This window comes from Myotis myotis, unplaced genomic scaffold (genome assembly GCF_014108235.1).
Source record: "Myotis myotis isolate mMyoMyo1 unplaced genomic scaffold, mMyoMyo1.p scaffold_m19_p_4, whole genome shotgun sequence".
In the NCBI taxonomy this organism is placed as follows: domain Eukaryota; kingdom Metazoa; phylum Chordata; class Mammalia; order Chiroptera; family Vespertilionidae; genus Myotis; species Myotis myotis.
In genome coordinates this window covers 50,393,293-50,415,933 of record NW_023416346.1, presented here as the reverse complement: position 1 = coordinate 50,415,933, position 22,641 = coordinate 50,393,293, and the positions used below count along the sequence as shown (strand labels likewise).

At 40.3% G+C, this 22,641-nt stretch overlaps 1 protein-coding gene across 4 annotated transcripts in view; it reads right to left on the bottom strand.

The window, feature by feature from the left end:
* Positions 1-3,667: 3,667 nt before the first annotated feature.
* CHRDL1 (chordin like 1) overlaps positions 3,668-22,641 on the bottom strand; it is a 183,428-nt gene continuing 164,454 nt past the window's right edge. For 2 of the 4 annotated variants that reach the window (XM_036305818.1, XM_036305817.1), the window contains exons 8-12: positions 20,153-20,321; positions 16,539-16,733; positions 9,670-9,837; positions 7,468-7,557; positions 3,668-4,210 (exon numbers count right to left, since the gene is read on the bottom strand). In XM_036305818.1, coding sequence (XP_036161711.1) covers positions 4,080-4,210; positions 7,468-7,557; positions 9,670-9,837; positions 16,539-16,733; positions 20,153-20,321 — 753 coding nt within the window. In that variant the 3' untranslated portion in view covers positions 3,668-4,079. Of the gene's footprint in view, positions 4,211-7,467; positions 7,558-9,669; positions 9,838-16,523; positions 16,734-20,152; positions 20,322-22,641 lie in introns of all 4 variants that reach the window. The other 2 variants (XM_036305815.1, XM_036305816.1) reach the window with 1 other exon arrangement.

Sequence of the window (22,641 nt, the reverse complement as noted above, 5' to 3'; positions counted from 1 at the left end):
TTGGAGCTCTCCAGTCTAATTGGGAAGGCTGTGGCTGAGCAAATACTTCATATTTTTACGTATAATGACAAGTAAAAGAGAATGCTTTCAAGATTCTCATCTCTAAAATAGGTTCAATAATGGAACCTACCATACAGGGCTGTGGTTAGCATTAACTGAGAAAACATACATGTCTAAAGCTTACTACAGTGACTAGCACAGAGTAAGTTCTTTGGTCATTATTTCCTAGAAGCAGTGGTGGTGAATGTCAGGAGATGTATGGTGATGGAGACAGTGGGTGGTCATTTTTTCTAGCAGTGCCTATCACAGATGAGGGCCAAACCAAGAAAGGGATAAAAGGATGGGTGACATGTGGTAGCAGCAGGACTTACTCTTGAACCCATTTTAAATTTTCAGTTACAGTTTATATTCAGTATTATTTTGTATTAGTTTCAGGTGCACAGAAGAGTGGTAGACAATCATACTTTATATAGTGATCCCCCCGATATTTCAAGTATCCAAATGACACCATTCATAGTTGTTACAAAATTATTGACTATATTCTTCATGCTGTACTTTGCATCCTCTTGATTATTTTGTAAATAAGGAGTGTTGAACCAGTCTGGTTTGGAAATTGGAGCAGATCCAAACTCTAGTGCTGATCAGTAGGAGGGCAAATCTACAGGGCTTGGTGCAATTTGGATAAGAATGATCAGTAAAAGGGAAGAGTGCCAGTGGAGTCAAGGTGTCTAGTTTGAGTTATATGTGGCTCTCTAGCGGAGGTGGAGTAATATTGGAATTTATAGTCTACCATTCCAGAAGACAGTATGTTGGATGTAAAGGGGAACCAAGCTAACAGAGTTGAGGGGAACTAGGTTTAGCTAATTCACAATAAGGGGTTGTCAATCAAAGGCCAAAATTCTATCCAGGTTGTGGTCAACAATTGTAAGTTTCAAGGGCTTAGCATGGGGAATGGCTTCTCATGCACTGCACACAACAGGTTAACCCTCTTTTCCCTTAGTTTTAATATTTTTCTTTCTATAGGATCCTTCCTTTCAGTATAAGACATGGCCAAATACCCCTCATTTTGAGGAGAAAAAACTGTCCTTTGGCCTCATATCCTTTCCCAGTGTCATTTCTCCAGTCTCTGTAATTAAGTTTCTCCAAAGAATTGTCTCTAACTGCTGTCTCCAATTTCTCATCTCTCCCACTCACTTCTGGCCTCTGCTTCTAACACTTCCCCAATGTTCCACCACTAATGACTTCTCTGTTGCTAACACCAATGCACATTTTACTGTACTTATGCTATCTGACATTTCACCTTTTTTATATCTTGGCTTCTGGTTGGTATTAGAGGTTTGAGGGAATAGAGTTTGGATCAACATATGTGACAAAACTCTTACCCTGATCCCTATACAAATCTACCACTGAGGAACAGCCTAAAATTGAGGCCTTCTTGAAATCCAAGTCAATGGCCTTCTGTCCCCAGTCTCTTAAATGTCTTGGCCTAAAGGGAAGCCAGAAATCAATGGCCATTTTCAGTGCCATGCCATTTTGAACATCCATGGTCAAAAATGAATGCTCACTGTGCACCAGACACCATTCTATTAACTTTACATGCATTAACTAAACTAACCCTCACTGTAAGATTGCAGTCAAAAGGGAATGGTACCACTATTATCCCCAATTTTATAGTTGGGGAAATTGACAAACACAGCTGGTAAGTGCAGAGCTGGGATTAAGAATTCAGGTAGTCTGATTACGAAGAACAGCCTGGCTTACCTACCCATCACCTGTTACCCAGTCTAAAATCAGCATTGTCCAGAGAGTTAATCACTTACACAGCATTATCACACATGATTTTTCAAAATTAACATTTTATTAATTTAAAAATCCAGAAATACAGTGACTACATAAATAAGTACCATATTTAGGTACATGTCTTGTGGGAAGAGTTAAAGGATAATACTGTTATGTTACTCTTAATTGTTTACATGAGTTAACTATAAAATGACTACAACTGCTAAATAGTACTTATGGTCTTTGTTGTTCTAAGTGTTTATAATACAAATAAATACACAAGAAGAACCACATCCATTCCTATCTACTAACTACAGGCATTTGGCCTCTTCTTCCTATGTCCTACTCCCTACACAACATCAAACACTGGAGGGTTTCTATGTTGGCCCAGCATAGTTCCCTAGTTCCTACTTCACACAGCATTTTGTAAAGGTGTGTCCTATCACCTGGGGGTAGGAATCTATCTAGGGAAACTCTCTGGGTGTTCTCTGAAGGTTGAGCTTTCAGAGAACACCTGGGTGGGAAGGCTTTGGGGTGAGTCATCAAGGAGGGGAAATCACCACTTTGCTTCAGGATCAGTTACTTCTTTCCACGCTATGGAAATACTGCCACCTCTGGGAGGGAGACAGCAGCAATTTAACACCCTCTCTCCAATAAGGCTCCATGCCTTTCAGCCCTGATGTCTTACCTCCCTTTCCTGAGGAGAATGTGTGTAAGGGGCTGTGAGAAGTTGTCCCATGAAGGTCTGGCCATGAAACACCTGCCTTGTGCTCTTTTATGCTCTTTTATGAAAACAGACTCCTAGTGCAAGTTGCCATACAGACTGAACTTTTTTTCATTTGTCCCTATTGGTGTCAAACATTCTAAGAAAAAATGTTGCTTTCACCTATGATTATATAATAAGAAATATTTGATTTCTGAGTCCTTAATATTTTTAAATACTCACTAGAATTCATTCATGCTTTTCAGAGGCGATAAATCTAAAAGGCAGGCTTGACATCCTTGCTATGGAGAATTTATAGTTTTCCCACAAAAATAATTTCTAAAGCCAGGCCTCAGAATGGATAACATGCTCTTGTATTGGGCTGCAAATAGACATTTTTGGACCAGCCTTCTCTAGGATTCATGATTCAAATCCATGCTTGATGGCTGAGATTAGAATGGCAGGAAGGTTTAGGAAAAGATCTGTTTAGAATTACCACCTCCCCAAATAAGCAATAATCCTCCTAACTAAAGAGCTGACACTCAGAAGCTCATGAAGACTGAGACCCTTAGTAAAGTAAAAATCAACTGTAATTGGATAATAGAAACTGCCTTTTCAAGGAGCTTCTACGATTTAATAATTTCACCTACATTTTTGAATTAGAGGACTATGGTCTCAAGAAAATTAGTGAGTATTGCACTATTATTTGGTGAGTTTTACTGACTTGAAAACACAAAGAGGAGTCAACTCTTTTATTCAACAATTACTTATCTTATATGGATTCAGTTTCTGAAAAGGGTACCCAATTCCAACTTCTTCATGAAGGCCCAGTACATTCAGGGAGAAAAGGGAAGTGGTATCATTAGGGAAAAGTTATTTACCACTTTGAAGTGCATGCAGCCATGACATGGTATTCTTATTTTGCAAACTGCTACCATAGTTGGTGACTTCATAAAACTTACCATAGGCCCAAGGGCATAGCCTTCTGCTCACAGTTCCTTATTTATCCTTCTGGGTTCTAACAACTGCCAAGCTACTTGGAAGCCAGTTCAAGAAAAGGAGGAGAGAGTCTATGCTGGTGTTGCCTCATAATGAAGGCTGTAGTTTAGAGTGTGTGTGTGTGTGTGTGTGTGTGTGTGTGTGTGTGTGGTTAATTTTTTAAAAAACACACAAGACATTCTAAAATTCAAAGAGCATAATTTCATACAAATATTTTTATCTGTATTACAGAACCCCTACTAAGAAGTGATTCCTTTCTCTTTCTTTCATTGAATAACTTTCTAGCTAGAAACCCTGGGGTTTTGTTTACTCTTTAACCTGTAAAGAAACGTGATTCTCCAAGAAACTAGAACAGAGTTATGGTGTTTCATCTCTCTTCTTCCTACAAATAATTCAAGATTCTTCCAATCTCTTTGGAGAAGATGGTTAAGGGGTGACACACCACTCCACATAAAGGAGCAAGTTATGCTGTGCATAGCGTGAATAATTAACTGCATTTGAGTTTGTATTTTAGAGCACTATTGACTTACGCAAAATAAGCCTGCAGTCCAGCTGCAGCTTGAGTTTTCTTGCTTTACCCTATCCAATACTGTCTCGTCTAACAGTGGCCCTTTTCAGACCTTTCCAGGTACAAAACCTTGACCAAATCTTCAAGCTCTGTTCTGCACACACGACTTGAACACATCTGGCTGATCTGAGCTTCTCCTTCGGTGAATATCTTCCACTGGCCTAAAAGATAAACACAAAGTGGCTTGGATATGTAATAAGTGAGCAGAGCTAATTAGGAGTATAATCAATATCCCCCATACTTCCCCACTCATACATTAACCTACCAGGGGATACAGTCTTGTGGTTTCAGCAAATTAGCCCCCAAAACACTTTTCTGGGGGCAGATATGGAAAGTTGACCATGGAATTTTCATTTTGACACACAGCATTTGTAAGAATCCCAAGAATAACACATAACTGACTCCTCAAGAGTAAAATTTAAGTATTATTCTTGGAATTTTTACAGTGTATTTAGCATTCACAAAATGCCCCACTATCAGGTTGTTACTATATAGGTGGTTCACTTGGCACCAGGTCAAAGTTTGGAACATACTACCTGTTACTTTATTGGGGCTTTGTTTTGATTACTTTGGGGGGCCCAAATGTTGGTTTGGGTTACTTGGTTATTTACTGCCCTTTTCTCTATTCCTGCTATCCTTTGTTAAAATTCTGTGTGTGTGTGTGTGTGTGCGCGCGCACATGTATGTGTGTAGTTAATTTTTTTAACTCCACACAACTGATTCTCTCTATAAAAGCTTTCTGTTATGCTTGCAGCCTGTCCTCACCCCCTCAATCCCTTCCTATGGTTCCTTATAGAGTTCCATTTTCACATCCCACATGTGATCCCATTCTGCTCCAGGTAAACATGGCTGTATTCCCTGTTTTCACCTCTCCATGGAACTGTCCACACTTCTAAAGTATCCTTGCCAATTTCTCTATCCCATATTCTGTCATGCTGAACAAACATTTTTGAGTGCACACTCTGTGCTCAAAACTGGAAACTACCGCAGACCTCTGACTCATTCCTTTTCTAACTTTCCTGGTCCTTGAGAGTGACTAGATCTTCCTTTTCCTGCTATCATATTGTCCTGTCCAATAGCATACATACCAACTGTCCATCTGGGATAGCCTCTTCGGTTTTCTTTTTATTCCTGCACTCATGGTGTCACACCTGGAGAACTCCTAGTCCAAAGTTAGCAAGCTCCTTTTAATTCCGAAGCTGTGTTGAACCTCTTTTTTTTTTTCACTAGCCACAAAAAAATCCACCACCAACACACACACACACACACACACACACACACACACACACACACACACACGACCCCCTTCTTTGCAGACTCAATTTCTCTGTTACTATGTTCCTATTTTATCTGACTCAATGGCAAGGTAGAAGGAAAAATGGGCGAAAGTTTGGGCAAGTAACCAGCTTTCACTAAAGCCTTACCGTGTGCCAGGATCTGAGAGACACATTATATAAAGGGGTCAGGATTGTTCTTTGTCCCCAGATTATTCTGCAGGATCCTCTCATTCCTCACTTTCCTCAGCTGCACAGAGTCTGAAGCACACACCGTCCACATCTATTACACACCTCAAATCCTAACTGTTATTAGTGGAAAGTTTAAATAACCTTTCAAGACCTCCAGTGCATAGCACAGTGTCTTGTTCACAGTATAAACAGAAACATGTTCTTTTAAATTAATTGGTAATTTCAAAAGTCACATAACTGATCATGGGATCCTAGACTATGGGTCCTTTATTCCTTACTCATAAGTAAGAAATCCCAACTCTTCCATTTTAATTCTCCTGCTGCCCAGTTCATTGTCTATCAGTCTCCTGAAGAACAAACAACTGATCTCATCAACCCTATTTCCAGCGGCTTATTGAATAACTCTAATCAGATGGCTCTTAAGGCAAAGATGTTTTAAGTGAAACTCATTTCTTTCCACCAAACACATATTGTCAGAGGTTCCCATTGGTGAATGGTATTACTAATTCACCCAGTCTATAAAGTTGTTAATATTAGAGTCTTTCCACACTCATTTCTCTCTTTGATACCGTTCTTGATTATTTAATCAGAGCTGTATCTCACAGTGACTTCTGCTCTCTAACATACTTAGTACTGTATAATCACTTTCTAATTAAGACTATCACCAGCTCTTTCACTAACAGTCCAACTTTCACTCCACACAACAACTGCTTCTCTCTATATGAATATATCCTTTACTTGCTTAAAAACCATCACTGGGGTACTCTGGTCTGGAGATCAAGTCCAACTTCTTAGCATGGCATATTGGACTCTACAGAATCTGGCCTAATTAAAGTAGGTGCTTAATAAATCCATATGAAAGCTAAGAAATATCCTTCCAAAACACCTTTTGGATATCACTATACTGTTTGTAAGTATAGAGCAACTACCAATGCTACTTGCCTTATATCTGAACTTCTCACTTGTTTCCTTCAGGTCCTCTAACTACTTCCTGCCTCTAACTCCTCTCATATTTCTGTGCACCCTATGTGGTCTTTGTAATTGTTCCTCACCCACACCCACCCACCCACACCTACACTTCTTGTTTGCTCCTGTCTGAGTCTTCTCTTCGGCTTCACTCTATTCCTGGACTGATTCCCTGACCTGTTGCCCAGCCACACCCTTCTCTTTCAAAACACACCTCCTCCTGAAGCCTTCCTCAAATAAGCCCACCTGGCTCTCATAGCATTGTTCCTTGCAGATTCCCCTGAGCACTTAGGTATTTAATTCCTCAGAAGTATACTAATTCATAGTGAAAGCATTTTCATGTTCTGTCTCGCCCATTAGAATTCCCTGTGGATAGAAATTTTGTCTTTTATTCCTTCAGAAGTGCTTCCCACCCCCACCCTCTGCCCCCAGTGCCTAGCAGTATCTTGTCCCTAGGCTCCATCTAGTGTAGAAACTGGGAGAGCTACAAGTATGCCTCAGTGCCTGAATGCTTTTAAAGAAACATTAACACCCAGGGGCAGTTCCAAAGAGCCAAACACATCTTTGATACAGTACAGGAATAATTTTCTCTGTCTCTCATCCCCAACACTAGAGGACATACCCTTCCAGATGTGAAGTCTCCACAAATACATCAGATCTGGAATCCTGTGAGAGTTCTCTAACCATCTTGAAACTCTGGGTTTATCAGTTTCATTAAAGATGTTCAGGAAACCTTGATCTGAGGTAGCTTATGCTTAATACATCTGGATTTGTATGCACAAGGTCCAAGATCTTCAGTTCACTCACATCCAGACACCCCTTTCCCTGCTAAGTTACCCAGAGGAGAGATAAAACATCATCTGATGTTGATATTGAGCATAACTAATGCTCATTAAGAATACAGAAAGACTTTATTTGGAGCTGTGCTCCATTGAAAACTGGATGTGTTTTCCAGGGAGGAGTAAAGAAAGAGAGGTACCACTTACTCAGGGTTGTCCTGGTCACAAGCTTGAAGTGATGGAGCTCCTCAAACATCCTCTTGGAGATTTTCTCAATATGGAAATGCTGAAGGATGCCTGGAGCCAAGCAAAAATGTTGGGCAGGTGATCAGGCTCTCTCTATCTGGAACCACCAGCCCCTTTTTCTGCTTGGGCTAAGCATATCATCTCATTACTGGGGCTTAGGAGTATTGAGCTCGGCTGTGTAATGTGCTTAACCAGAACTTGGATGGCTCTAGGGTTATAATTAACTCCATTTGTTTCCTTGTTTCACTGGCTTCCTCCTGGTTCTCTAGAGGATGGAGATAAGGGAAATGGTGCTGCTGATCATGGGACACCGTCCTAGGGAAAGCCACATGGAATCAGATATGGGCAGTATTAGAAATTCTGTCTTTGCCCCAAGTCTGGGTAGACGATGTCCCTGCTAAAACCACTGGGCTGCCCTCTTGGCTAAGCAGTGACAACCAGCAGTGGGACTGCAAACATGTTGTTTGTGTAAATGGAGAAGCCATTCCTGATCTTCAATATACCAAAAAGTGTATTTTCCTTTGGGGAATATTCACAGCTCCTTTAGCTTTCTCTTATAAAAGTAGGGAGAGTTAAAATAAGGGGTTCCATTGTCTCAACAATGACTGAATTGCTTTTATCAAAATAACATGTACACTACTGAAAATTACCTTGCAGTTAATGAGCAACATGGTACCGGCTCACTTGACTAATCCCCAAGAGGTCTACAGGGAGCAATGGAAATGAAGCCTGGGTATTTCTCTGCCCATTATGCACACACCGTGATCACCTGTACTATGAACAAGGTTATTTAGATGCTACACTAGCAAGTTGAAAAACACCCATACAGCTCTGTGGGGTGTGAGATTTTACATGATGAATAGTGGGCCCACTGCTAGGGAAGCCAACAGAACAGTGCGTAGTCCTAGGTGGCCAGCTACAGAAGAGCTATGGAGTTAGAGACTGAAAATCAACATTTCTAGGTATAGAGCAAAAATAAACACGGACAAGAAACATATGTGTGTTCTAGAATATATTTAAGGGGTACGGAGGAACTCTTTCTTTCAAGAAAGAAAGGTGGTTGTGAAAAGGGAGAGAAAAAGCCCCACAAATACTAGAGCAGTTATTTCTCCAAGTATGGTCCAAGTGCCATCTGCATTAGAATCACCTGCCTATTGCTTAAAAATTCAAAACTTTAGAAGCTACCCAAGACTACTGAAGTAGCATTTCATGGATGGGGCCAAGCAGCTGCATTATAAACCACCTCCTTGCATGACACTGAAACATACTAAAGTTTGAGTACTCTTGAGACTTATGCAGGTGCCAGTAGAAAAAAGATGTTTATAATTTTTCAATTGAAATCTCACCTCTACCTTTGGATTCCTAGAAAACTTGACCAGACTAGATCAGCACTTATCTTTTATCTATGAGATAATCTGAATTACAGTGAGCACAATGTGGCTTGCTATGGTAATGTGAATAATCAAAAAAGAAATTGGACATCATGACTGGGATTGTTCCTCCAGTGAAACTATAAACTTGAGGGCAGGGATCATGTTTTCAATTTGTCTTACTCCAGAGTACGAAGCATGATTCAAGAGACTTTGCTTCTTACCAAATGAATATATTTTCATGTTCGTGGAGTTTCATGTTGGAAAGAACCATAGACTATAGTTTGATAGTTTGTAAACTTAACTATATACTAGAATCACCTGTGGAGCTTTATAAAACACTTAAGCTCAGGCCCCACTCCCAACCACTCAGTCAGAATCTCTCAGGTTAGGCCCAGGCATTTGGTATTTAAAATTTTTTCTCCCAGATTATTCTGATGTGCAGCCAGGGTTGAGAAACAATCCTCTAGCCTTGTTGTATGAAAAAGACAACAAATCCCAAGGGTAAATACTTAGTTTTTATTTTTTAGCCCAGGTCAACGTTAAAGTTAAAGGCCATAATAACTGTATTAGTCATATGTTAGTTTCTAAGCAATCAGGAATTCTTCTGTCCCAAAAGGAGAAACAGGTTGAAGCAAAATTATGGTGAGGCTTCCCCTCCTTCCCTGTAGCCCCTTTATAAAACACACACACACACACACACACACACACACACACACACACACACCACGCAACACAACAAAACAAAAACAAAAGCAAACCACCAAAGAAAAATTAATGTTGTTTTGCTTACCCTTTTGAATTGTCCAAACATGGACCTCTACCTGCGGTGGTCTCTCTGTCTCCAATGCTATTTTTCTGGTTGTCTCCCCATCCTCCATGAACACAGACTCATACACGGGCATTGTTTCTTCTCCACAAAAGTAGCCTTTGCTATCAAAGCTTTGGCCTGGAAGTTCTTCTAGAATCAGGAAGCAAGAAAAATTCTGTCACTGGCTTGCATATCCAGAAGTGAACTTTTGCATTTATCTATCTGTTTGTAACACATATACTCATCAAAATTGGAAAATCAACAAGAATATTGTTATAGAGATAGAAGTTACACCCATATTTCACTGTGTCAGTTTAGGCTGCTTCTATAACAGCCACCAAATCACAAAGGAGCACATGGCCTTTAATTTAAGTCCACAAGATGACAGAATCCATAGTTCTGTAGAACACTGGCCCACAAACTAAAGTGGATCCACCAAGCGCCACATGAGAAGTGGACCTTCATGAGGAAGAAGAACTTGGACAGATATGAATCTCTTAGGCAATTAAGGGAACATAGATTTCTCCGTTTTGGGTCAGGATCATGGTCTATCTAGCTCAGTATTACCAACAGAGGCCTAGGGAATGGGCTGAAAGAGGGCCTTGGTTAACGTCCCTGACATCACTTATACTTAGAAAACATCTATGATACTCCTTTGTGTGCATATATTTGCTCAAATGATCTATCCAAATTAGCTTGACATTTCTGAATGCTCTTTGATTTGTTTTTTAAGGGGAATGATAATACCAAATCAACACCAGTGCCAAACGCTAGATGTCAGCTTAGTCATATGCATGGTATGCCAAATGGTTGGGAGACACACAAGAACTGGTCAACTCCCTCAACTATGGATCATTTAAAGTTTAATCTAAACTTGGGTTTCAGCTTCCAGGAATAAAGGTACCTCCTCCTGATATTCCCCATTCCGCTCCACCCTCCTCATTCCTCAGTCCCCTATTAAAAAAGGTTTCTCTTGGCTGACTATCTGTGAGTTAAGTTTTTTTCTGCTGGCCTCTGGGCACCCTCTTCAGCTGTGTACTAAAGTGTACACTCAAGTCAGGAACAACAAAGAGATGCCACAGACACTCTGAAAACTTTGAATAAGGGCAGAAACCATCTATGAAAGTATTTGATAAGAGCATTGAACATTGGTGTGGCTCAGTTGGTTGGAGCATTGTCCCTTACACTGAAAGGTTATGGGTTTGATTCCTGATCAGGGCACATATCTAGATTGCACAGTCGATCCTCTTCTCTCTCCTCCTCCTCCTCCTCCTCCTCCTCCTCCTCCTCCTCCTCCTCCTCCTTCTTCTTCTTCTTCTTCTTCTTCTTCTTCTCTCTCTCTCTCTCTCTCTCTCTCTCTCTCTCTCTCTCTCTATATATATATATATATATATATATATAGATAGATATAGATATATCTATCTATCTATCTATCTATCTACCTATAGATAGATAGATAGATAGATAGATAGATAGATAGATAGATATAGATCTATATAGATCTATATATAGCATGGCCAGCATGGCTCCAGTCAGGGCACATGCCCAAGTTGCAGGCTCCAACCCCAGTGTGGGGGGCGCAGGAGGCAGTCGATCAATGATTCCTTCATTGTTGATGTTTCTACCTCTACCTCTCCCTTCCTCTCTGAAATCAAGATATATATATATATATATATATATATATATATATATATATATATATATATATAAAATGTTAAGTGTTTTGGATTTGTGATTCTAATTAGGAAGATCACTGTTAACCAATGAAACACATTTGGACAAGAGGTTGTAATCAAATTGCTATTGATGTCTCTTGCTGACCTGATTAGCTTTCCCACCCCCATCATCTTATTGACACAGTGAGGACAAAACCAAGTCTTCTCTTGATGATTCCAGGTTGGATTACTCAATGTTTAGATTATCCTAAAATCAAAATTCCCTTCTCCTTTAGACCTTCTTTTTATTTATTTAATTCCCAGGTGGACCAGTCTAAAAAAGGTGATATGTTAGGTATTTAAGGGGTGTTCTAGCACTTTTCAAATGGGTGAAGGTGGGGAGATCACTGAATGTACAGGAACTCTTATGTACATAATTATCACCTTTAATGTGCGAGCTGAGTTCATTTGTTAAAATTTGCTCACTAGCTTAATACTGGCTATGGTTATAACTGCCATATGAAATCCATGATGACACTGGAAGTACCTACAATATACTAAATATTCTCCCAGTGTCCTGAAGAGTCATCCTTCACCAACACCCCTTCCCCTTCAAGAGCTTGAGTCACTCATCAGAAGGGATCTACAAGCAACATAATCCATTTGTTGATTGGCACTTGAAAATGTTAAGTGTAAAACAAAGTGTGTATTTCGAACTACTTACTCAGGAACATTCTCCTCATTCTACACCCTCCACCTCAAGGTGCTTTCTGATCACTCATGTTCACTTACTTTCATTTCCTTCCAGGGAAGAATGCCATGCTTGAAGTCATTTTGGCCACTCCCACTTCTCAGGGGAATGCTCCTGCTCTGAGCCTTCCAGAACTAAGAAATTAAGAAACCATTTCCTTTCGGAAGTGGTGATGACTGATGAAGATGTTTTAGCCCAGCCCAGGAAAGTTTTAAGTCGTAATAGGAATGTTTTATGTTGTAATCCCAAAGAAAGTGTAATTATGGGAATTCCTGGTATCAGGGTGGTATAGTGGAGTGAGAAGGGAGTTGGGGAACCTTCAGAAAGTGGAAGTCCTACACAATACTGATATGCCAGGCAAGGCAGCCTGTACCAGAGAACAAGCAAGAGAGAGAGGCAAAACTCACATCCTTTATTTTGGCCCTCGTTTGTTACTAAAGTAGCCTGCAATAATTTGTTATAACAAAACTTTTCGCTGGATCATCAGCAAATTTTGTCTCTTTTCCCTTTTCAACATGAATAACTGAATGTACTCTTCCTTTTTTCCCATCAACCTTTTCCCTCCTCAATCCTTTGTTCCTTTTCCTCTGTCATATGTTATTTTCTAAGAAGCTAGTGATGCCATGATCTTCCCATTTCTCACTCCTTCACATCATTCAGAACTCTACACAAATATCTCTTCAGAGAAGCCTTCCCTGACCACTCTTTTTAAAGTGCCACAACCCATTCAGTATCATTTGATTCTATTTATATTTTCTTCACAGTACTCATCACAACCTAAAATTACCTTACTGGTTTGTGTTCATTGTTGTTGTTTTTTTCTCCCACTAGAATATAAGGAGCATGCCAGCAAGTAGCCTTTGTCTTTCTTGTTCATCTCTCAATTTTCAGTGCCTATAGCAGTATCTTGCAAACTGTAGGCACATAATATGTATTTCAAGATTGAATGCATAAGCAAGTGCATGCCCTTTGATGCTCTGAAGTTGCTGAATACCTGCAGCTGGTGCCCTGGCCTCTAGATAGGTACTGTTGTTGGGCAATATGACTATCAGGAATCATTCAATATGCACACACTACTGTTTGGCTCACTGAGAAACAGGTACACAGAAAGATACAGACACTCTCACTTCCATGTTGCTCAGTAAGTCTTCTATTTCTCATGGAATCATGCACCTAGAACCTGTATAATTTGTTAACCAGTGTCACCCCAATAAATTCAATAAAACATTAAAAAACAGAGATAAAGTAAAGGGAACAAATAAACAAAATAATAAGTCTTCTATTTCCACACATCTCAGTGTAGTGGGAAAACAGCTTTTTTAGAGAAACAGGTTGAGTCAATTAGACTTCTCACTATATTACCAATTGGAATTTTGGAGGGCAGTTTTAAAAATAATATATATATTTCTAATTACAAACATAATATACTTTGAAAAATAGAGATAAACAAAAAGAAGAAAATAAAAATTACCTATAATTCAGTCACCTAAAGATAATCACTGTTAACATTCTGCTATATATACCCTTACAGTCTTTTTTTGTCTATTATAGACACTTTCTTTTTAACACATAAATGGGATCATATTATATATATTGTTTTGTAGCTTTCTCTTTGTACTTAAATATATTGCAAACATCTTTCTGTGCCATTAAATCTTGGTCTACAATGATTTTTTTGGGGAAAGGGGGTTATTATTTTGCTGTGGGCCACTTCTTTTTTTATTGTTGACACTGTTATAAGTGACCTCCATTTCCATCCCTGCCCTCATCTGGCCTTCACCACACTATTGTCTGTGTTCATAGGCTATGCATATATGTTCTTTGGCTAATACCTTCACTTTCTTTTACCCAGTCCCTCCGTCCCTCCTCCCCTTTGTCAGTCTGTTCCATGTATTCATGTCTCTGGTTCTATTTTGTTTGTCAGTTCATTTTGTTAATGGCTATGTGCTATGCCATAGTATAGATGTACCATAATTTATTTAACTATCCCCATATTGGTAGACTTTCAAATTGTTTATAGTTTTTCACTATTGTTAACAGCACTGCAGCAAAAATCCTTGTTTGTATATATGTGTATGTATCTTACAACATACAGAGGATTTCTAGGAGTGAAATGGCTTAGCCAAAGAGTATGGAAAGTAATGTTTTTAAATAAATATTACCATTCTGAGAGGTCAATTATTTTAAGGTTATGCCTGTTCTGTGTCCTGTTCTCAACACATTTTTATTCAACTTCTATTTTGAAAGGCCTGAGATTCAAATTGTAATATTACACAGTAGGAGGATTTACCTTACCTGGGGTATTTTAGGTGGCTATTAATTTAATCTGAAATTATCATGTTGTATTACTTATATGACTATAGGTGATAGACCCTTGACCAAAGAGAAAATTGTATTGGCAGAATTAACCTTAAGTGACACTAAAATGTTTGAGGATCCAGTGAGATTACATACTTGGAAGTCATAATAGGCCATCGTGGCTGGGTGGCCCCCCTGTCCATTTCAACATCAGAATGTGCTCTCTCCCTACCCCTAGTGAGTCCATTTCCTCACCAATTTCAATGGCACAATTATCTACTCCAGATCAGATAGTTCTGGTCTTTTTTTTTTTTTTTCACACCCTGCCCCTGTTTACTTTGGAAGATGAGGGTTGTTACATTAAGAAAGATTTTGTTTGTGCCATTAGTAAAAGCTTTTCAAACTTTAATGTGCATTGGAATCAACACATGAGTCTTGTTGAAATGCAGATTCTGATGCAGTTGGCCTGGGGAAAACCTGCATTTCTAAATAGCTTTCAGGTATTTCTGGTCCACAAAACACACTTTGAGTAGCAAGACCATAAATCACCCTGGGCCTACATCCAGGGTTCCCAAAATTGTCTGCAAATTAATATCATCTGGGAATCTTTAAAAATCCAAAGTGCAGGCCACACCTCATAGCAATTAAATCATGATCTCTAAGGATGGGACACAGATAATTTTAGAAGCTCTCTGGGGGATTCCAATGTGTAGACAAACTTGGGAACCATTGACCTACATGATGGTGCTCAAAAAATATACACTGAACAAAATCATGGTCACCTGCTACTCATGAGAAACTGCCTAAATTGAAGAAATAAATAATTTAGCTCTCTGCTTACATTTAAAAATGTTTGTTTTTTCAACTGTGTTTACAAAAATGCTTTGCATGTAGGCGTAAGAAATGATAAATTCATGTCCTTGAAAGTAATTAATTAATTCACTATTAGAATGTTGAAGCTAGAAGGACCCTAAGAAATAATCTATTCCAACCCTTCATTTTGCAGAGAAGAAAACTGAAGCTCAGAGAGGTGAAGTGACTTGTTCTAGGACACACAGTAAACCAGTGGCAGAGGCAGGGCTAGAATACTTGCTTACCAATTCCATACTCTGTGAAACCCAATACTACAAACTATATTTTTATCTAGCTCATGTGTTAAAAGCAGTATTTAAATAATTAATCTAGCATTTTTAAATCAGTTTACATTTTCTACTGGCCTGGAAAAGACAATGGGCTATAAGTGACATGGCTTCCAGGCCTTGGTTTTATTATCTATTTGTGTGGCTCTGGACAAGTCACTAATTATACACCTCAGTTTTCTTATCATTAACAAAGAAATAGTAACATCATGATAGGATTTTACTCTTGGAACAGGGCTTGTAGGTCAACTGTTTTAAGCTTTTCATTATACAGATGAGGCTGATGAGGCCCAGAGCAGACAGGGCACATTTCCAAGGTCGCACAGCAACTTTGATTAGAACCAAAACCCACTCTCTTTCCACTATACCTCACCTGTCTCTTATCTTATCTCAAAAGGATATTGGATGTGATCATGCTTTTTTAAAAAATATATTTTATTGATTTTTTACAGAGAGGAAGGGAGAGGGATAGAGAGCCAGAAACATCGATGAGAGAGAAACATCGATCAGCTGCCTTGTGCACACCCCCCACTGGGGATGTACCCTCAACCAAGGTACATGCCCTTGACCGGAATAGAACCTGGGACCCTTCAGTCCGCAGGCCAACGCTCTATCCACTGAGCCAAACCAGTTAGGGCTGGATGTGATCATGCTTTGATGAGTTAAATAGTAATATAAAAATTAAAGCTGCTATTGTTCTTCCTAATTATCATCATAAGCTAATTTCTCTACTACTTATAAAACCAAGGCTAAAGTTTGGTACTTAGGGCTCCATGGAGTCAAAGGTATGGTTGACACAAACACATCCAATGTCTAATTCTTAGTAGTGCATTTCTTCCAAGCAATAGTCTTACTAGCCCTTTAAAAGAGAAGAGAATGCAGTTCATTATTAGTAGAACTGTTATCATTACAATGATATGACAGGTTGATTATGTTTCTGATGTTCACAGAACATTGAGAATGACTATGAGGCAGGGCTTCCAGCCAACGCACCTTTTGCCTTTTTACCTGGACACACCTTGCAGCACTTTCCATCTATTTTTTGAGGGTACTTGCAGGGGTATCGGTTGGGGCAGTGAATTTTCTTACACTCTTGTTTGGTGACATTACAAGTACACAACACACACTCCACAATGCCAAATGCCCGGAGGTTAGGATGCCAGGATTCACCATGAGAATAGGTCTTTCCGTTGGAAACACACACTGGAAGAGAACACAATACTGGAAATTAAAGGTTAGGGAGTTAAAATGGGCCCCTGTGCTCAGAACCTAAGCCCTGAACCCCTTAAGACATCAAGCATCTTTAGTTCTTTACATGGCCATGGAGATACATTTACAGGGAAGCCTCTTCCAAATAAACACACCTTGGGCCTTGTTCTACCATCAGCAACTATTCAGGTTCTTCAGCAGTAGCCTTTGGATGCTCACAAGTGCATGGCTGTCAATAAGTAAATGTTTTTTAAAGTGCGGGAATGAATGAAAGCAAAGTTCTATCTTTTCTGGGTATCTGATAAGGAACCTAGTAGAATGTAGTTTTAATGGCTGCAGTTTCATAGATAATATGGCCCAAGTGCATGTGCTTCTTGCCATGAAAATTTACCCCAGAGGTTTACCACCCAGGGAAGCTAGATGCAAAAACTACTGCTCTTCCCAATAGGCTACGGCCCCCACCCTCGAATCCTGAAGCAAATCCATTCATAATAACAAATGCTATGAGTCCGATCCACCAACACTAATGTCTACGGAGCCTAATGGTACTGGCCTTGGAAGGAAAGTGCTAAGACAAGATTGGGAGGAAAAGGACCCACACCAACCAGGTAAGTGGTGAAAGGTAGCCTTTTTTGCCTGTAAACTTCAGGCAGTGTCCTCTGACCCTTGCCTCATAGTGGTTGTAGATATTAGGCTGGAGTGAATCACTGCCTGCCCTAGATATATCCTTGGTGGTCTCACATTTGTTGAGTGGGAAGTGAAGTCACTGGCTCCATGTTTTCTGAGGGTCCTTGCAAGAGCCAGCATCTGGGCTGTAGGCTGAGGAGCCTATAAAGGGGAGGGGTCACAGGAGCATCCTTCAATGCAATACAACCAAAACTTATCCAGCTCCTAATGTGAGGCATGGAGCTAGGATCCAGGATGAGGACTGCACAGGGCTGTGAATAGAAAGGTCTGAGAATGAGTTGTCTCCCTTTTTGAGAATACTGAGACATTTTGGAGATTTCAAGCCATGGCTGGGATTGGGTGTGTTTCTCATTCTTACCATCACCGCATCATACCCAGGGAGACCTGTCGGCATCCCAATCAACAGGATGGGTTGTATCACTTAAGGCAGGGCTAGGGTGGGAGAAATAACCCCATTTGGGGCGTTTCTAGGAATTGACTGATTTGGCTGCAAGACAGTGGCCTCAGAAGAATGAATCATTGGGCTATTTCTTTCTCATCAAGTCCACTGGGTCACATTAGGAAATATGAATGATGCTGGTTATCTTTTCCTGTCCTTTACAAGAGCTGTTAGAGTACTAGTCACTCCAACAGGGCAATCTATGTAAATATTTCCAAGAACCGCTAAGAACCTAAATCAGAGAAATTCCCAACCTTACAGTAAGATAAAATAGGGACCTGATATCTGAACCCTGAGGCTCCGGGCTGTAGATAGAATCACATGACAAGACAGGAAAGATGTGTTATTCTCTTTCCTCCCCAGACAGTGATACTCCATTCTAGACAATTCAATCAAGTGGGTACACTGTTTGCTTTAAGAAAATTTAGGATGGACTCACATTCAAGATGGTGGAGTCTTTCCTGTCACTTCTTTTCTTTCACTTTACCAAGGGATCAAGTATATGTATCTCAGAGGAGCACATAGTTAGCAGGAGAGCTAAGAAAAGTGCAGGCAGGACTTCCAGTGTTGTTCCCTCTGCCTTAAACTTTTGGACTAAGGAAGCAATCTAGACTGGATGAGAGCCTATACTCTGAAGTGAAATAGGGTGGGGTTAATTCTCCAGAAGGAAACACAGCCTTCTCCTTGCCAAAAAATTCTCAAGATAATTTTGAATGTATCCATCTGGGGCCTTGGTAGTTGGGGGTGGGGGGCAAGTGATTGTACAGTGAACTATAATAGAAAGGTCAGGTAAGAACTGCTGCAACCAAATCAATTGGAGGGGGGAATGAATAACTATGAACCAGCTGGGGCTTTTGTAGGACATGGAGAAAATCAAGGGGTGAGCCTCTTCCCTGAAAATGAAGAGGCCTATAGAAATTATGGGATTTAGGATTTTCAAAGTCCATTTCCCCACACGTTTTTTAAGGTTTTGAAATACTTTCAGAGCAAATGGAATCTACTGGAGGCAATTCAGTGTTAAGAATCAAACTGCATCTTTACCTAATTCCTCCTCATTTCAGAAATTCATATCAAAATTCCTTAGGATTTAAAAATAATAAATTTCAAACCAAACCCTGATCAATAATAAATATTTCCAATTCTTCTAATATATCACCATTTTTAATTAAGAGTTTTATTTTGCAGGGTTTTCTTTTAAGCTTCTTAGTTTCAAAAGCAATTTAATTTTTTTATCTGAAATCTGAAATTTTTATCTAACTAGTAACAGATGTGATCAACTAGCCCTGGCTTGACTAGTTTTTTTGAGATTTATAGTAGGAGTTCTTTGTAACAGATTGTTTTTCATACATGCTATTCAATCATTTGTTTTAATAATTTATTACTTTTAACCCATTCAGAGAACTGCCTTTGATTTGTTTTTTCCTTTAAAGGAAACAAAACATGTTTATGGTTTCATAAAAAGGAACCAGCTGAGCTCTTGCTCAGAAGAACTGGTTGACACAATGCCTAAATAAGTAAGGAGCAGTCAATTGTTTGAATTTCTCCTCTCCCCACCCCCGCTACTGGGGGTGTGGAGGCCAGAGAACTCTGTGCAGGAAGGAATGGGCCTTGGATGAGTATGGGTGCCTGCTGTAGCCAGCTGGCTGGCTGGCTGAGTGGGCTGCATGTCCGTGTGAATCTGATCAGTCCTCCTGGTCCTAAGCCAGGAGGTTTCTGGATTTTTCTCACTGGATTACTCATTTTTAAGGACAATCTCTTCATATAAGGTAGAATTTCTGAGCATGGGTCCTGGGGAATGTATCTTTCACAAAAGCCTCAGGAGACTCGGGTGCATTGAGGTGAGAGATTTGCTATTTCTAAGGTATGGAGAAGAGCTTCAAAAGCATTTGGCACTTACTACCTTTGAATAGTGGGTCTCCTACTAGAAAATGAACAGACTCTCATTCTGCTAAAGATCCAATGAACTTTCCCAAATGTAATTCAACCCCTAGGGGCAACTGAGAAATGGTGTAGGCTGCATTAGGTTCCTTGTTTTCTCGCCTTTTGTTCTAAATAATGACAGATACATCTAAAATATTAGCTATACTCTTAAGGCTATATTTAGGGAAATCTTGTGTCCTCTGGAGTTACTTGTCCATACTCAATTTGTAGACTTGATAGTGAATGATCCACATGTGAATGTATGATATGCATGGGAGCAAAGGCCCTTTCCCAGCTTGAGCCCTCCAAAGACCAGGGCTGCTGAAGCCCTAATGTGGAGGTAGTACAAAACAAGCATGCCCCTTACCTTGTCCATGCTTGTGCTTGTTATTGATGACAATCTGCACAATGGTACCAGAGGCTTGCTGGGAATCCATAAGAGCTCCCCGGTGACTTCTGGCCCCAGTAAAGCGGGGTAGGCCTCCAGCCTGTCGGCTTGGTGGAGGGTCATAATGAGATCGGTGGTAAGAATGTCTCTGTAAAATGACAAGGACAAATTCAGTTCCTCAAATCCACCAATGAAAAGGCAGAAATAGCCTTACATCCATTAGAGGGAATTTAATCATTTTATAGTGATGAGCTCTGATCTAAACTGCACATCTGCCTGGCCATTGTGGCTCAGAAGTTGAGTGTTGACCTATGAACCAGCAGGTCACATGGGTTGTGGACTTGATCCCCAGTGGGGGTCTGGGGGTGTGCAGGAGGTAGCTGATGAATGATTCTCTCTCATCCTTGATGTTTCTATCTCTCACTTCCTCTCCCATCCTCTCTGAAATCAATAAAAATATAGAGGCCTGGTGCACAGATTCATGTACCAGTGGGGTCCCTCAGCCTGGTCTGTAGGCATTGAGCTGAACCCAGCTCTCCAACATCCCCCAAGGAGTCTTGGATTGCGAGAGGGCACAGGCCAGGCCAAGGGACTCCACCGGTGCACTGTCAGGGCCAGGGAGGGACTGCAGGAGGGCTCTAGGGCATGTCTGGCTCATCTTGCCCAGTCCTGATTGGCTGGACCCCAGCTATCCTACCGGTTGGGGCATCTGCCCCCTGGTGGTCACTGTGCATCATAGCGACTGGTCAAAAGGTCAAACGGTCAGACACTTAGCATATTAGGTTTTTATATATATAGATATTTTTTAAAAAGTTAAATCCTTAATAAAAATAAACTGCACATCTACCCACACCAAGAAAAAAATAAGGACATAAAGTAAATCAGCACTGGCAGTATGCTGAGATCTCTCTCTCCCTGTCTCTCTCTGTCTCTCTCTCTCTCTCTCTCTCTCTCTCTCTCTCTCTCTCTCATCCTCACCCAAAGACATGCTTATTGATATTAGAGAAAAAGAGAGAGAGAGGGACAGAGAGAGAGACAGAGGAAACATTGATCTGTTGCCTCCCATAAATCCAACTTTAGTATGTGCCTTTACCAGGAATTGAACCCGCAACCTTTTGGTGTACGAGACAATGCTTCAACCAACTGAGCCATACCAGCCAGGGCTTTTCTCTCTTCTTATGGAAGATTGGACTAGATTCACCTACAAACTTCTGAGGGAGCAAACAGCCCAAAAGGGTAAAGTATTCTTCTTGCTCATAAAACTTTCACATTTAGGGTTAAGAGTTAAGCCTGCAACACAAGGCAGGATGTGGCAGAGGCCACAGGACAAGTATAAAATACTGTGCAGATTATGATAAGAGAGAGAGCTTTTCTTTGGGGAGGCTTTGTGATCTGGGTCATGAAGAGTGGATATACTTCTTTTGGGCAGAGTTGGTGAGGAAGATTGCAGGCAGAGGTTTCCAAGTTGACAAGGTGCAGCACAGAACACAGAGTCCATACAAGGGAACAGTTGAAGGATAACATCCCAGAAGCGGGCTGGCCCTAGATCATGGAGAACTTTAAATGCCAGGCTAAGGAGTGAGGGCTCTGTTTGGTAGGCAACAGAGGTGATGGTATGAGAGCCTTTGAGGGATGTTTTTAAAAGCAGAGTAATAATTAAAACTGTGTTTCCAAGCATTGAATCCTGGAAATGCATAAGGTGAACTGGATAGAAGGAAGAGATGGGAGTCAAGTACAGTCCAGATAAGTGTACAGACTCGAGACTAAACATAGGTAATGGCATGAGATCATCGATCAGTGCACAGATAGTGTATATATTTTATAGATAACGAATTAACACTGCATGCCAGTAATAGGATTCAGCTTTACAGAGGCAATGACTTTGTTTAGTTAACTGCTATATTTTCCATACCTAAAATAGTGTCTAGCATCTAGAAGGTGCTCATAAAAAAACTTGAATGAATGAATGAATGAAAGCTTAGAGTCTTGTAGCGCAAGTAATGCAACCATTGCTCTTTCAGCAAGGGGTGAAGACACATGATGAGCCCACTATCCTGTTACCCACCTCTGTCCAAGAAGCTGAGGTAGAGGACGGAAGAGGATGACATGAATGAAGAATAGAACCTAAGGCTTAAAGCCAAATAACAGTGTTTTAGAGATAATTATTAGGGATAAAGGAGGAAAGACCCATTAAAAGTTTTTGCAGGCAATTGAAAAGGAAGATCCTTATATGTAGTGATAGAGATAGCAGGGAACTTTGAGAAGATAGTTATGGGTCCTGTGATCCTGCCATCCCATAAAACATTTAATACAGTTATGTCCCATAAGCACACATGTTGCAAATTTAGCTTTGGGAATTATTATCACTCTTTTGGAGAGGGGGCTTTCGTGGGAGAAGGGGCAAGTGAACAGGGGCTGGAGCTAGAGAAAGAGAACATTATTCCCTCTAAGAAGAGCCCAACCTAGTG